Source organism: Lineus longissimus, chromosome 6, assembly GCF_910592395.1.
Source record: "Lineus longissimus chromosome 6, tnLinLong1.2, whole genome shotgun sequence".
NCBI lineage: Eukaryota > Metazoa > Nemertea > Pilidiophora > Heteronemertea > Lineidae > Lineus > Lineus longissimus.
The window spans coordinates 12,992,279-13,008,638 of NC_088313.1; the positions used below are offsets into that span (position 1 = coordinate 12,992,279).

The window sequence follows — 16,360 nt, forward strand, 5'->3', positions numbered from 1 at the left end:
ATCAGTGTTGTAGCGGAGCCAGTCTGATGTTGTGGGGAAAAATATTTGTTTCCGTCATCATGTCGACTGTTTTCCCCGACAACAGAGCCACAACAGCAGCTCCGGCTCTATAGAGGCGCTGATCAGGAATAAAAGAGGCTAATTGTGCTTCGGAATTGGATCCGAGGCTAAGGGTCTATACTGAGATACCAATACCCTTTACCTTGTTGCTAAAATTTCGTCGAAACCGGCGCCGGTTTTTAAATCTAAAATACCTTTTTTTCAGTATTCATAATTTGTGAGATCAAGATATTTTGGAATTGATTTACTTTTGGCAAGCTATTGACCAAACAAAACCGGATATGCCAAATTATTCTTTTCGCATGGTAAATGTGAGCTTTTACCTTTGATATATGTTGTTATGAATCAGGTGTACGCTCTACAGGCTGGCCCTGAATTATTTTCCTTTGGACAATAGAATTCTATTGTGTATCCATTGTGTGAAGGTAAATATTTTTCGGCCACCCTGTATAAAACGTCCTTGGTTTCAGCAGATGTGCCTGGCATTTTTCCGACGAATGTTTGGGGTCACCGCTGACTGCAGTCTTAGCGTATTTAATTTGTGCACAAATGCATTCGAGATATTCATGTACGCACGTGCCATGCAAAATGCTGCATTTTTATTTATTTGTTTATTTATTTATTTCGTAAGAAGTACAATAAACAATGAGTTAACAGCGTGTATGGACATGTGCATGTGTGAAGTCAGAGGCTTTATAACAAGAACATGATTATTGTATAGTTACAGTTAAAAACGAGTCACTCTGTGCATAATACATTTATCAACTGTTCTACCTCTACTCTTTGTAGAATAGCAAAATCCCTCAGTCGCGCATTCTCAATTAGTCCCTGATTACTGGTCCGTTAGGCTCCCTTTCCTCGAATGTCACTTTCTTTACAGGTAAATTATCAATAGTACACCCGAAAAAGTCACTTACTTTCGTCAGATTTCGTGACGCACTCGTTCCTCCCAGAAGAGTCAGTTTAACACTTATTTATATTCTCTTGCTTTCACTGTCCATACAGCTTTTAAAAAATCTCAAAAATCTCTTAAAAACCTGGACATCGGACTGTTCGTCTCTACAAATAGACGGCAGCAATATACGATGGGTTCTGAAGGGTAACCTGAATAACTTTCGAATGCAATTTCTCCAAGCGGTGTTGAATCTGATAAAAGATCGGTGAGAAAAGTCCCACAGTGCGCTACCGTACAATGACATAACATAAGATTTAAACAGCCTGTACTTTACTTCGAAATCACAGAAACCGAATAATGATATCATACAGTTTGTTCGCTTGTACATTTCCGCGATGACGTCGTTAATGACGTTATCCTTAACGTCAACGTTATCCTTCACGTTAACATAACCAGGAGGCTCTTGTTTGTGTTTAAAAAAACTCTCAGTTCCGCAAAGAGAAAGAGGCCAAATATGATTTGTGACACTAATATATTTTTGAATGCCACTTCGACAATCAAATCGTCATTGATCCATTCCCGAAATATGCTTCTTTTAACAGAAAATTTCGCGTTCAGGAAGTTTACACAAATTTCGCGAGTAGGTCATGATCGCGAAAACATTCAGCCGCAAAAATCCTTTCCTTTTCTGCAAGAATTCCATGTCATTGTTGCCATAATGGCATTGCATCCAGCTACAGGCCCTATTTCGATCGTGGTGATTAAAGAGACTGCGTATACTGTGTACTCTTCGCAATTAGCACGTATCGTAATGACTCCTAAAAACCACAAATTCCACATGTCTTGAATAGTGCCCAACAATCGTTGATCCTGGGTGCACCTTAGTGCACCCAGGACCAATCTTGGTGTACCTTAACTTCACTTAAATATCCGTATGTGCACCGAGTGTGAAATTCGCGCCGATTAAAAACCTGTGTCCAAGGTTGAAAATAGTGTGTTTGTCTTGTAGCAAATCACAAAATCTCGTGTCGAGCATTTGCTTTTTCGCTTAAAAAGTGTATAAATATACATATATGACAGATGGTGGTAAGAAATAAAGAAAAGGTATTTTTAAAAACATAATACTATTTACTATGTAATCAAGTATGCTGTATGAGGTGATTCCCCATCCATACAGACATCCGTTCATAGCACACGTGTGCGCAATGACCCCTAGATGAGGCAAGACCACAATTGATTTTTTAAGCCTTTTAGCAGTTAAATTGTCAATGTTTGACCGCGACGCATCAAATAATGCGTGCGGTTGTGAATCTGAAATTTAGATTATGTTATTCCGGACAGTCGGGCAAGTAAATGGTGAAAAATAAACTGGTGATTGACCACGGAAATTTTTTGATAATCGACAAATTAGACAGACTTTGATATTTCCACTCTTTTCAGCCAACTGGCAGAAAACAATCAAAACACGCCCCCTATTACCAAATTAGCAAAATTCGAAATTAATTTTTTCATCAAATAATTTCTTTATATCTGTAGACTTGCCACAGCAAATATTTTTTCAATACCTCTCCAAATATGTACTTGAGAGTTAAAAACATGCACTCGTCTAATTGATAGGCCTCGACCCTCTAACCTATGGATATTCATTAGTGGTCTTGTCTCAGAACCTGCCACTGATGCCGAACTGACATTTTGACACCTCGTTTACAGTTTGTGTTCAACTGAATCACGGAGCAAAAGCACGCGTACCCCACATCGGACACAGGTTTTTAGTCGGCGCGTATTTCAATCTGGTTGCACATAAAGACGATCATTTTAAGCAGCACCCAGGAGCATCCTGGGTGCGGTGCTGTTAAGGTACGCTCAGGTTGGTCCTTGGTACACCTAAGTTGCACCCATGACGGCATTTGCCCTTTCAACGACACTGACTGTATTACATGTATTAGCTCGACTGAAATATTGTGAAGGATAGACAACTACATGTAGATGTAGGTGACACTAGTTAATTTGTTTTAGCTATATCGTGTATTCGAAAATGCTGAGAAACAATCACATGGAAATATTTTTCTGAAGAAAATCTGTTGAGAAACCTATTACCTTTACATTATTCTAAACGGATTTTAATAGGTGCTATATAGATTTTTCATGTATGATTTAAAAAGTTATTTTAGTTATATAGAGTTTCTATGTTTATATAATACATAGACTGTAAATGCAATTCATGACTATATGGGAGTTATTGCTGGTCCTGACCAACATGGACAGAGCTTCAGCAAGTTTAGTCTTTTCCTCATTTCAATTCATGACAATGGACATTAACGGAACTGATAGCAATTTAACTTTCGCAATCTTACGAGTTCAGTCAATTCTTCGATGTGGTATGGCATGCTCGAATATTCAGATGTGCGTTGCCTTTTTCACGACCCACCAGCACGGCCATGACGGCTATGATGTTACGGAAACCTGTCATCTTCACAAGGATGCTGCTACCAAGGACTGGACTTGCAGAGACGGGAAAACAGGACATCGGCTTTGGAAAAAGCAGGTAGCCAATATTTCGGTTTTCATATTCGCAACCTATTTTGCAATAAAGACATAATTTGCTGTTGTTGCGTGCGCAACCGGTTAGACACTAGGACGGCGTTGCTTGCCTACTGGCAAGCTCGCACTGGACTGCTTGATATCGGAATTTCGTTAGTCCTAGACTGGTTGCCTACCAGGGCTAAACCATATTTAGTATATTTAGTGTGTTGGGTTTATTTACAGCTGGTATGAATGATCTCCATCACCCGCGCATTGCGCCCATAATTGTTAGAACTCAAATTTTCTTCGGCGACGTTCTCTGATGACCGGATCGGGAGCGCCCGAGACTGGAATATGCAACTTTATGCAGCTGTTGAAACAGAAACCTAATTCTCGCGCGAATGCATGGCGTACAGTCAACTGGTGTACACCTACACTTCAACTATGAGGGTAAATTATCGACGTCTGATGATAACTTCGATTCAGCTGAACTGGTAAACATGATAAATTACGTGAAACTGCACAATATACTACTTTGAAGTCCAGACTACATGTATATAATACAGTCGTATTTCAAGTCGTGGACTGCAATTTGGATAACCATTTCGTTGTAGCCATCTCATGCACCGATCCAATTTGATGTTAAAAACATTACTGTAAAAATCCAGATGGAATGGCACTATGAAAACTGTCGTCAATTAAATGAATATTCGATAACCATACATAATACACCCGGAATCTGCAATAAATATTTGAAATGTTCCATAAGTATCAAATTGTTCAAACCTCTATTATTTATCGACTTAGGGAAAAAAACCAACGTGCAGGACAAAATGATCTGCATTCTTCTCGGACCAATTCCACATCGACCGTGGTTGGGAGAAGGGGAAAACGTTAGCAATTTTTACAAATTGTTATTATATACATATTTAATATTGATCTTTTCATGTGCACTGTTTTAGGGTGTTTCCGCCCAGTTTCCCCAGCTTACGCAATTTTCGTAGATTCCACTTTTTTCCACTGGCCGTCAGGATGAGATATAGAGTGGAGCTCATTGTTGCCAACCTCTATAATATATACAGGGTATACCAAAAAGGCGGTATCCGCCTAAACGTTAATAATGGGTTTATTTAATCAAGATGCGTGCATTACTTATGAAGATTGTCTAATCAACAAAGAGCGACAGCCTTCCATCGCCCACAATGTAATGTATAAAAACCTACTTTGAACATATTCATCCTTTAAAACCCGAACACTTCATTTAAAGATGTCATATCTTAACTTTTAGCCTAAACGCCGAACTAGCAGAGGGGCACCTATCGGTCGTACCGTGATGTAAGGATCTATGGCCAGTTCCCACTGTGGGCGGCATCTGTATTTTACCACACAGGGCTAAGTGTCATAGTCACAGTGGCTCGTTTTCATTACTCCTTGAGTCCTTATCGTAACGTCTACGTCTACAGCCAAGATGATATAAGCGGAGATTTTAAACTGATATATCGCTTTCACTTTAACGAGCTCGCATTCATTGCTGGCGAATATGGCAATGATGTCATAGGTGTAAGCACTCATCATGGACGCAAATATCCCTATGAAAAGTTCCGAGCATATCAAGTCAATTTGAAGGGAAATGGCAATTCCCGAGAGTTGATTCTACCGTATGGTGAACTTAAGAAACGCCTAGGTCCAAGAAATTCGAGGTTCAAATATTTCAAAATGGTTTCATGCGGTGAGAATGTTTTCTTAGAGTTGACATTTCGATGCAAATTTCAGAAGCACAAGAACAGGGGAAAAGCCCTGTCCGTGTCTTGGTTAAATTGGTATAAAATAGTAAACGTAGGGTTCATTCTTAAACTTCGGTATGTTGAAAGCCTAAAAGAGATGCGCTATGATCTTATGCCTGAAGTCGAAAGTGTTTTATCATTTGATATGAAGAACATTATGTTAGAGGATATCCGATGTGATTTAAATGGTTATCTCTATAAATCATCAGCCAGAACACACTCCATCACCATCTTAGAAAAACCGTACGAGTATAATAAATCCACGTCGATCATATTTTGTGATGATTTGTTCAGAAAATTGGGAGACTCTGCAGTTGTGTCTTTGCTCGGATCATATAATGTCGTCGTTGAGGTTCATCGGTTGAATTTAGTTACCAGCGTGAATTTAATACATGCTCCTAAGGAGAACTTCAGGCTGAATCCTAAGAATCACGCTCTATATCTGTTTAGGTTGCAATTGGGGCCATGCCTGGATGAATCCGAGGTGGAAGCTAAGAATACGTTATTGATGACCTTCCGTGACCCATTTGTCTCAAATCATTGGTTAATTGTTGATGCTAATGAAAGATTATTTGCCTGGCCCAAATTCGGTACTGGTAAGCAAATGACCGCAAAGGTATTTACTCTGTAACAAAGTACTCGGGTGGACCTATATTGTTTATAAAGCTGAACTGCACGAACATGTACAAATCTCACAGTGGCTGATTCAGAAATTAAGTAGAGACGGATACGGCACAGCTGTGGATGCAAACTTTCAGACTGCTACTATGTCTAATAATTCATTTTCGGAACTTGTAAACCAGAATCTTTGTTTAAATCCATATATCTATGCAAGACCGAATCAGATATCGTAGCATTTCACTCTCCACCGTAAGGTATCGCCGTGTCGCATGAATAAATTAATTGATATTCCGGGAGATATGATTGTCGCAATAAGTATTGTGAGGGAAATTACACATGCAGTAAATATATATTATGAGGGAGACATCCATCATAATAGGTTTTATGCTAAGATGCTCCAGTTTGGCTAGTAGGCCTATCGATCATTTGGGGTCACGTCTGTCATGACTCATACTATCCTACTTAGGGGACATCGCCGCGCGTGTCTACCTCATTCGAGAGAAGTAGTTCAAGATTCATGATCACGTTGTCCTCAAAATTTCATCTTTAACTTTTGGGGAATCTTGGACGTTCTTTCGATTTCGAGGAAGGTTCTTTACGACAGTTAAGTAATCGTATTTATTCGAACCCTTTTCTCCGTATTGGTTTGCGCTGAGCGCAATGGCTTCTGACCAGAATCACCCCTTTCGGGTTCTTATTTCCGGCCACAGCTATATCGAAAGGCTGCGGAAGTTTTCTGTTTCTGTGCCCCGATTCGGGTTATTTCGCCCTGGCATGACTGGGCAGAATTTACAACTGGCCGAGTGTAACGTTGACTTCTGGGGTGTGCCAGGATTAACTTTGGCGCGCATATACAACTCGGAGGTGTACTGCAATGAGATTCGTGTTTAATCACCTGATTTGATAATACTTCAGATCGGGGGGAACGATTTGTGTATTTCCTCCTATTCGGCGGATGAAGTGGCGAGGGATGTTTCTAGATTTGCCTTCGAGTTACACCAACTTGTAAATTGTAGAGTACTGATTTCCCAAATTATTCCAAGGGTTCAGTGTCCTGCCGGATACAATGACAAGGTATTTCGGTGCAATGGGCGCCTTGCTCAGCTTAATCCAGTTTATTCACCAGTGTCTCCTTGGAAACATAAGGGGATATGGAACCCTCAGGATTGGATATACAATACGGATGGAGTCCACTTCAACGACCTGGGCAACTTCAAATTGTTCAACAGCTATAGGGCTGCAGCAGTATCTGTCTTACGCGGCCATTGACTTGGTATGATGATATGTTTGCTCTAATTTCAGGTCGCAGGCGTATCAACTGCTAATGTAACGATCGGTAAAATTGTTTGTTTTGCAGTTTTCAGCCGCACTAGATGGGCATTTCCTACATAGATAGCCTTGCTAGATTGTTTGCGTGGGTGATCTTTTCCCGCTTTCCCTCAAAGGAGGGGGGGGGCTATTCTCCCCATGGCTCTTTTACATGTAACTGCTCACCCTATGCCTGACGAAAATCTTTGGCCCGAAGGGGCCTTTTCTTGGCCACACTGGTGGTCTTCGGCTCCTAGAGGGTCTTATCTGTCCACACTGGTGGTCTTCGGCTGGCTCCTAAGGGGGTCTTTTTGGCCACGCTGCGGTCTTCGGCTCCTAAGAGGGTCTGTTTATTGGCCACACTGTGGTCTTCGGCTCCTAACAGGGTCTTATTGTCTGGCCACTCTAAGGGTCTTCGGCTCCTAACAGGGTCTTCTTCGGCCGTACGTTATAATCGTCGGTCTTGGCCGGAAACGGTCTGCTACTGCACCAGCTTAAATGGTTAACATTCACTTTACCATGGTTTCGGCCTACTGTCGTTTCCCTGGGCAGGTGATCCATGGCTGGATGTATTTCGATTAGGACAAAGCTTACTGTTCAATTTCTCTTCTAGCATAAATGGACAACACCCGCCCAAAGACAAGGGGGAATAAAGCGAGGGATGCAGGCAAGAAAGACAAGAAAGGCACTCGTAAACGTTCGTCCGAACAAGGGGATGGGCAGCGTGGAGCAAAGCGCACTAAACGGGATCAACCGGCTGATAACTATGGCATTGGTAATCAGGACATGACCCAGACATGCAAGGACATGATGGCGAACATGAATCTCATGATGACAAACATGAACAAGTTCTTTGCCACGAAGCACTTTCCCAGGATCCCGTAACTATCGAGGACACGGACGCAGCTGGCAAGGTCGCTGGGGCTGAGGCCAACGAGGCATCCGAGGACACTGGATTGTTTAGTAAGAATAATACTGTAACTGATATGGGCAAAGCCCGCTTGAGTAGCTCATTTACGTCGGTTGCTTTGGCCTTGGACGCACATGTTAAAATAGAACACAAGGAAAAAATTTGGGCTAATGAGTATGTTGACATCGCCAAGTTGTTGAATCCGGCTTCCCAGAAAAAGCAATCTTTCAAAGTCAATGGCACTGGCACCGATGGAGATGAAACACTCACCTTCTCCTTTGGTGTACCCAAAGTTAAGATAACCTCATTTTCGCAATGGCAGTCGGCTTTCGCCATTTTTCAGTCCATTTACCTTGATAAGTTCCCGGCAGTATCTAAACAGCTCCTCAGTTATGAGGCATCAGTTAAGGATCTTATGGTCAGAGGGGGTGACTGGATGTTCTACGACGAGGGTTTTCGCCGCAATATGGGCGTGAACCCCCGTCAGTGGGACGAACCTTTGTGGGAGCTCTGGGTCCGGGCCATTCACCAAAAACGCAACAACCCCGCGCAGATGAACCAGCAGCCCTTTCGCCAAGGCAAGAAGGGTCTTTCAGGAGCCAGTACCCGGAAGTTCCCTGCTGGGACCTGTTGGAGATACAACGGAGGCAGACCATGTCCCGGATGCAACTTCCCACACAAGTGCTCCGATTGTGGTGGGACACACCCGGCAACCCGATGCGCTGGCCAGACCCGTAACACCAGTAACCCTACCCGCCAGCCTCAACTGCAGTCATCCCCTACCTCCTCTGGCCGACCAAAATCTATTGTTACCCTGCCAAACGGACTAATACGGTCCAACCAACTACCCGATGCAAAGCCGGCTGCTTACGCCCATTAAACCTCAAATACTTGCTAAATACTTACAAGGTTACGACCCAACCCTGGCGCAATTTCTACTCAATGGCTTTACAGAAGGTTTCTCTCTAGAATATCAGGGTCGTCGCTCAAGCCGCGTCTGTCCTAATTCAACATCAGCTGGCGAGCACCCTGAGGTAATTGATAGGAAAATTGCATCGGAGCTGAAGGAAGGCCGAATCCTTGGTCCTTTTACTTTCTCCCCTACATCAGATTTCAGAGCATCCCCGATCGGGGTGGTGCCTAAAAAGGAACCCGGGGATTTTCGTATGATACATAATTTGTCATACCCCCAGGAAGGGGATTCTATCAATAAGGGTATTCCCAAAGATCTCACCAGCGTTCATTATTCCTCCATCTACGATGCTATTTCCTACATTAAAAGACAGGAAAGCCAGGTTTTCCTGTCTAAGTGCGACATCAAGTCTGCCTTCAGAATTATTCCTGTTGCCCCTAGGGATTACCCTCTTTTGGGCTTCGTGTGGCGCGGGGAATACTACATGGATCGCGTTTTACCCATGGGGGCTAGTATCTCCTGCTCTCATTTTGAGAAGTTCAGTACTGCTATAGAATGGATTTGCCTACACAAGTTAGGGTTTTCCGCTATGGTCCACGTGCTAGATGATTTCCTGATCATTTCCCTTTCAGAAAGTTCCTCTAGGAAGGACCTACAAAAATTCGAAAGATTTTGCGCGGAGGTCGGTATTCCGCTGGCCCCTGAGAAAACGTTTGGACCCGCTATTGCACTTCCATTTCTTGGCATTACTCTAGATACTGGTAAAATGGAGGCCCGTTTACCTGAGGAAAAAATCACCAAGTTTAAACAAAAAATTGATTGCTTTCTCAGCAAATCCAAAGCCATGTTATATGAATTTCAATCCTTACACGGGTGTTTGAATTTTGCGTGTTCCGTGGTGCTCCCAGGTAGAGCTTTTTCCAGGCGCTTGATTGATTTAACTGTAGGGTACAAAAACCCATTTCACCATATTATTCGTATTTCAAGGGAAACTAAAGAGTTGGCGTGATTTTCTTGACCATTTTAACGGCAAATCATTCTTCCATGGTGACAACTGGTTATCGAATGCCGAGCTCAGACTGTTTACTGACGCTTCAGGAAGCATTGGTTTTGGCGCCCTATATAAAACACATTGGTTCTATGGGACTTGGCCTGATACTTGGAAGAAGCTCAACATCGCTACATTAGAATTGTTTCCCATTGTGTTGGCAGTCTCAATCTGGGGCAAAGATTGGGCTAACCAGAATATTATATTCTTTACCGATAACGAGGTCGTGGTATCTGTTATCAACAAACAAATAATAATAATAATAGTCTCTTTTATAGCGCTATTCCATGGACAGAGTCCTTGCTCACAGCGCTCCCTCTCCAAAAGCTCGCACAAACAGCCAGGTCTTTATCGCTCCCTTGAATTTTTCAGTGTCCACAGTGTCCCGAATGCGGCATGGAAGAGTATTCCATAGACGCGGTCCATAACACTTGAAACTACGATCCCCAAAAGAAGTCTTGGTTCTAGGAACCACCAGCTCCGAGAAAGCACCTGATCGGGTTCTGCGGGGAGCAGGTTTCCCAGAAACACGGTCTCTCAGATACTGGGGAGCTGCACCCTGCACGCACTTGTGCACCTGAAGCAACACCTTAAAGTCAATCCTTTCTGCCACAGGCAGCCAGTGAAGCTTAATCAGAGTGGGTGTTATGTGATCAAACTTCCTGACTCTGCAAACGATGCGAGCAGCAGTATTTTGAACACGCTGTAATGGAGCAAGTGTCTTCTTCGGTAAACCAGCAAGTAATCCATTGTTGCAGTCAAGCCGAGAGGACACGAAGGCATGAACCAGACGTTCCCGGCTATCCTGGTCAAGGTATCTACTAACACGGCCAATACTATACAAACTGGCATATGCAGCGTTGCATATCTTCTTTACATGTGCTTGCATTGTCATGCCCTGGTCCAGAAGAACGCCTAGATCCCGGACACAGTCAGACTTTGGTACCGATACTCCATCAACTGATATTCCGGCAATAGATCCAGTTCTGCGCGATGAAACAATGTTAATCACATCCATTTTGGGGGCATTGAGCGCTAGTTTGTTTTCAAATAACCAGTCCTTCACATCCTTAACACATGATTCCACGCGTGTCACCATCCGCTTGCTCTGCAAACTATCGACACAGGGGGCTGACGCTTCAAGCTGATTGTCGTCAGCATACAGTTGGTATGGAACATTATGTTCTTGCATGACAGCACTGAGTGGTAGAGTGTATATGGTGAACAGAACAGGACCAAGAACAGAGCCCTGGGGAACACCATACTCGAGGACAACAGAGTCCGAGTACATGTTGCCGATTGCAACTGAAAGCTCTCTGCCTGCGAGATAAGGCAAAAACCACTGGAATGCCCTGTCCGCAAGGCCAATGCGATGTTGAAGTCGACTCAAAAGTATATGATGGTCCACCGTATCGAAGGCTGCGGATAGGTCCAACAGCACTAGAAGAAACTCCTTTCCCACATCAAGTGAGCCCAGGATATCACTTGTAATGCGCAACAGTACAGTTTCTGTGCTGTGTCCTTGGCGATAGGCGGACTGGTTTGGGTCGTATAGATTGTTCAACAACATGTGATCTCTTAAGCGCATTGCTACTATTCGCTCGATAAGTTTGGAAAGATAAGTCAAATTAGACACCGGGCGGTAATTCCCCAGTACTTCCTTGTCAAGTGTTGCTTTCTTAAGTAGCGGTTTGACCAGAGCGAACTTAAGAGGGACGGGCATGTGGCCAGTCTCAAGCGACAGGTTGATGATCTTCACTAGTACAGGCAAGAGTGGTTCGACGCATTTCTTCAGGAGCCACGTGGGGATTGGATCGAGACTACATCCTTTAGCTGGCAAGGAGAGGATGAGCTTCCTAACCTCGCTCTCTGACGTTGGTGCAAAGTCCTGTAGCAGGGATGTGGTACTAGAGCCATCGGATGTTGCGAGCGGTTCAAAACCAGAGTCATCAAATTTCTCACGGATGTTGCTGATCTTCTGGCTAAAGAAAGAGCAGAAATCCTCTGCCATGGCCTTCGTGTCGGTATTATCTGGCAGAGGAGACACTGACTTCTTTCCAACAAGCTCATTGACGACCTTGAACAGGTCTTTGCCATTGCAAGCCTTGATTCTCGAGCTATGGAAAGAAAGTTTAGCCTTATCAATCATCGTACTGATGGCATTGCACTGAGCTCTGAGCATTTGTCTGTTTATTTCAGTTCGTTCATTTCGCCACTTATTCTCGAGTTTGTGGCGAATTATTCTGGCAACAAACATCTAAGGAAAAGCAGGTCATGTCCTTAGTTCGCTCTCTGGTGAAAACATGCCTCTTTCATAACATTGTGGTCAAAGCTAAGCATATTCCCGGCAAAAAGAATGTTCTAGCTGACATGCTCTCTCGTTTACAGATACCTGCATTTCTGAGGCGGGCACCTTGGGCGGATGCGACGCCCACTCTTATCCCTCCAAACTTGTACCCGGATGGATGGAATCTGCGCTCATAGAATTGCGTGGCAATATGGTTTCATCAGCTACTATGTCTGCTTATCGCAGATCTTGGGATAATTTTTCTCAATTCTACAATGACTACATAGGCGGTAACTTAAACCTACCCATATCCATACCATGTTTGACTCTCTTCATCGCATTTTTGCATGGGCGGGGGTTTTCTCCCTCCTCCATAGCGTCATGCATGTCAGCTATAGCATATTTGCACAAACTTCGTAATCTACCTGATCCGACAAAGTCATTTGTCGTAAGTAAATTAATCTGCGCCGCGAAGAATTTACGCGCGCAACCAGACATCCGCCTGCCTGTTACCAAAGAAATTCTTCACAAACTGCTGGTTGCGACACCTCGGGTGACTTCATCACACTACAAGTCAGTTATGTTTCAGACCGCATTGGTTCTTGGCTTCAACGCCTTCCTGAGGATTGGGGAGATGCTTCCTTCGTCTAAATCCCGTGCAGCCAACTGCCTTCACCTGCACGACCTCATAATCCAATCAGATGGGCTAATACTCTCCTTCCGGAGATTTAAGTCTAGCAATACTCAGGGTTCTCAAACCCTGAGGTTATCGGCCAAGACAAGCTGCTGCCCTTTAGTGCATACGAGGGAATTTCTGGCTGTCCGGGGTTCAGCACCCGGGTTGCTTTTCTGTTACCCATGTGGCTCCCCTTTCCTACGCAGAGAATTCGATAACACGCTTAAGCGCGCTCTCTCCTTTTGTGGTCTCGACTCGTCCCGCTTTAAAGGGCACAGTCTGCGCATCGGGGCAGCAACACAGTCTGCTATCGAGGGCAAATCTGATGCTTACATACGGGCAGCAGGCAGGTGGGCGTCTGACGCATTCCGCAAATACATTAGAATCTTATAACTACATGTAGTTTCATGATATTATGATGTATACCGGGTCAGACTGAGGCTGCCCGACTTTGATTATCTCACTGTAACGGTATTTCCCCAGTCAGACTTAGGCTGCTGGGTTTACGTTAACTGGCTCTATATTATACGTGTTGGAGAGAGCATTCTCTGCCGGTTGTGGGGTGGCCTCAATGACTTTCGGCTTGTGACGGTACCCTCTCAACCGTTTCTGCAAATTGTCTATTTTAATATGCTTTTGGTCACATGAACCACAAGTCCAATCTCTATTGTCAACCATGGTCATGTGACGCATTTAGTTTCATACCCTTGCTAGGGTATCTTATTTCATGTTTTGCAGACAATGCTCTCTCTTGTAATTTGTAAAATAAATATATTCCTCATATCTTGGCCTAATCGGCCCATAATCAATCTATATAACGTGTTGTGTTAGTCATTCTGAGTATCTGGTGCATAAAGTGTTTTTCACATCATTTAGATCTGGCCATATTTACGTTGCTCTTCTCTTGTCATTAAACTGTAATAGTGTGATCACCAAAATTATAGTAATGTTTACACCGACTTGGGCAGCCGGTGTCCGGGTTTAATTGACACCATAAAGGAGCATTGGTGAGGCCAGGGTCATTCATATAAAAATTTGAAAGACTCTCAGACTGGCTGAAAGACTCTGGTTAGTCCAATCCCAACGATACTAAGTAATTTAGTCTTGTGAAACACCACTTCTTTTGGTAAACGAGATGTTGTCTCATTCCGGAGTTCAACTAAGTGCCCTCGACGAGGCGATATGAAAAAAGCTATGATCAAGTCGAGGACTGTTATTTGAATGACGGTCGCCGTATTTTAGAGATAATCTTTTAAATAAGAGTCTGGAAAGAGTCAGTTCGACCACTAAACTATTATGGCAATACAACGCAATAGTTGTAAATTGAAAGTGTAAGAAAGCGTTATTCGGAGGTTTCAGCTTGCATCTTCTTTTATTGACGGTCATGGCCTCTATGGACCATAATACAATCCATCAGAATACAATACGGCTGGAGACTTTTTCCAGGGGGACATTTTCCACTTCTACACTGGATTGTGTGACCCAGTTCGATTTTGTCATCGATCAATTGAGTTCACCATCGCGTTGCAAAGATATCTGGTCGATCATCTTCATCAAAACGGAGTTTACGTCCTCATTTCAAAGATGTCTCGTCGCCGTCGTCACCGAGTTGGAGTTCATGCTCACGTTCGTGTTTCAACGATCGCTTGTCTAGTGTAGTCACCGAGTCGGAGCTCACGACCACGTTTCAACGATCTCAGGTTGATTATTGTCACCGAGTCGGGGTTCATGCAAATCTTTGATCGTTGTGTTTGTATTTTTAAAGTCTATTTTTGACTACTTCTCAATGTTGTCTAGATGCATGATTTGTGCTGTAATGTTATCATTAATCCTGTGGTTCTGGTCATCATTTAATCGCGAGGCTTTCAAGCTTCCTGGGATCACTTGATGAGCATGAATAATTGGTGAGATAGAAGACATTTGCAAGTAAGTTGAAGTGTGATTTAGATTCGATCGAAACCTTCCGACGTCCGCGATCATTCATGTATATATGGTCAGGTCAGCTAGCGTCTGCTATCTCATGTTATTACTCCATTCCCGATCGAGGGTCCCATGGAATCGCAACGTTTAGCTCAACTCTGCTCATTGTACTTTTAAAAATTGTATGGCTTGCAATTCTGTCAGGTCCGGCCAATGGAGACCAGTTTGCCACTGGCAAACCTGTAGACCAGTGTGCAACCTGCACAGGGTAGGACAATCGGCGACTAAACCTGTATCCCAACCAGAGTCTTTGACTTTGGTGTGGAGGGTGGCCAGACACCAAGATGGAACTAAAACCAATATCCATCTCAATAGATGATGAGCTCATTGTTGAGCCCTTGGCCATCTATCGACTCCCGGAGTGGAGATGGGCTATGCAAGGAGTTACCCAGCCCGTGAATCAACATGGCAAGGAAAACAACGAAATCCATACCGGATCGGATGCGTCCCGGGTTAAGAACGTTCGCGCCTACCACAAGGCAGGGTGGAGCTGATAAATGTGCAACTGGCACCCAGACACCCATAATCTGACTCTGGCGACAGAACATCGTTGTCGGAAAATGGCATGTGCGAACCCTGTATGCTGCGGACGAGGTCGAACAGTTCGAGTATGAACTTCAGCGGTACAGGTGGAACATTGTTGGTCTGGCTGTGGCCAGGCTCACTTGTACAGGTGAGATGACAAAAGCTGATGGACACAGACTCTTCTTGATTGGTCAACATTCCTAGCGTGGGCATGGAACAGCAGGCTTGGTTCATAAGGACACGGCTCCAGCAGTTCTAAAAGCAACTAATTGGTAGCTCCTATTGCACCAACTGTGAAATTACTAAAAACTAACCAATAATTAGTTGTTCCAACTAAAAATTGTATAGTAAAACTACCATTAAAATGGTTAAGAATTACCATCGTTAAAACAACTAATTTCGCAGTCAGTGCAATAGCAGCTACATGTACCAGAGTAGTAAAACATAACTATAATTAGTTACTTTTACTATTTAATTTTAAAAAGAGTACTAACCAGTCTCCAACCGTATGATGACTGTGAGGATCAGCGCAAAACCATTCAACCTGTCAGTTGTGCAGATCTACGCTCCAACAAGCTATGGATCCGAGGACAGGATCAATGGCTTTTACGACGATTTCATGGCTACCATGCAGTCTCTCTCAATGTAGGACATTATTCTGGTAGTCGGGGGCTGTAACGCAAAAATCGGCACTGACGCCTCAGACTAATTGAAAGGCAACGTCGGGAGATTTTGCTCAGCAGTAACAAACAAGAGAGGACTCCGGCTAACTGAATTTCCTAGATTCCACGAACTCGCCATAGCCAACTCCTTCCAGCCTCAAAAACTCA

At 43.6% G+C, this 16,360-nt stretch overlaps 1 protein-coding gene across 1 annotated transcript; it reads left to right on the top strand.

Moving 5' to 3' along the window:
• Positions 1-10,039: 10,039 nt before the first annotated feature.
• LOC135489285 (uncharacterized) lies at positions 10,040-13,866 on the top strand. The gene has a single exon (XM_064774572.1). It carries the CDS (start codon positions 12,528-12,530, stop codon positions 13,416-13,418), a length of 891 nt encoding a protein of 296 aa, XP_064630642.1. The 5' UTR covers positions 10,040-12,527; the 3' UTR covers positions 13,419-13,866.
• Positions 13,867-16,360: the final 2,494 nt, after the last annotated feature.

What these genes read in the sequence shown, in the direction of transcription:
- LOC135489285 (XM_064774572.1), top strand. Translation starts at nt 12,528, where the DNA reads ATGGAATCTGCGCTCATAGAATTGCGTGGCAATATGGTTTCATCAGCT.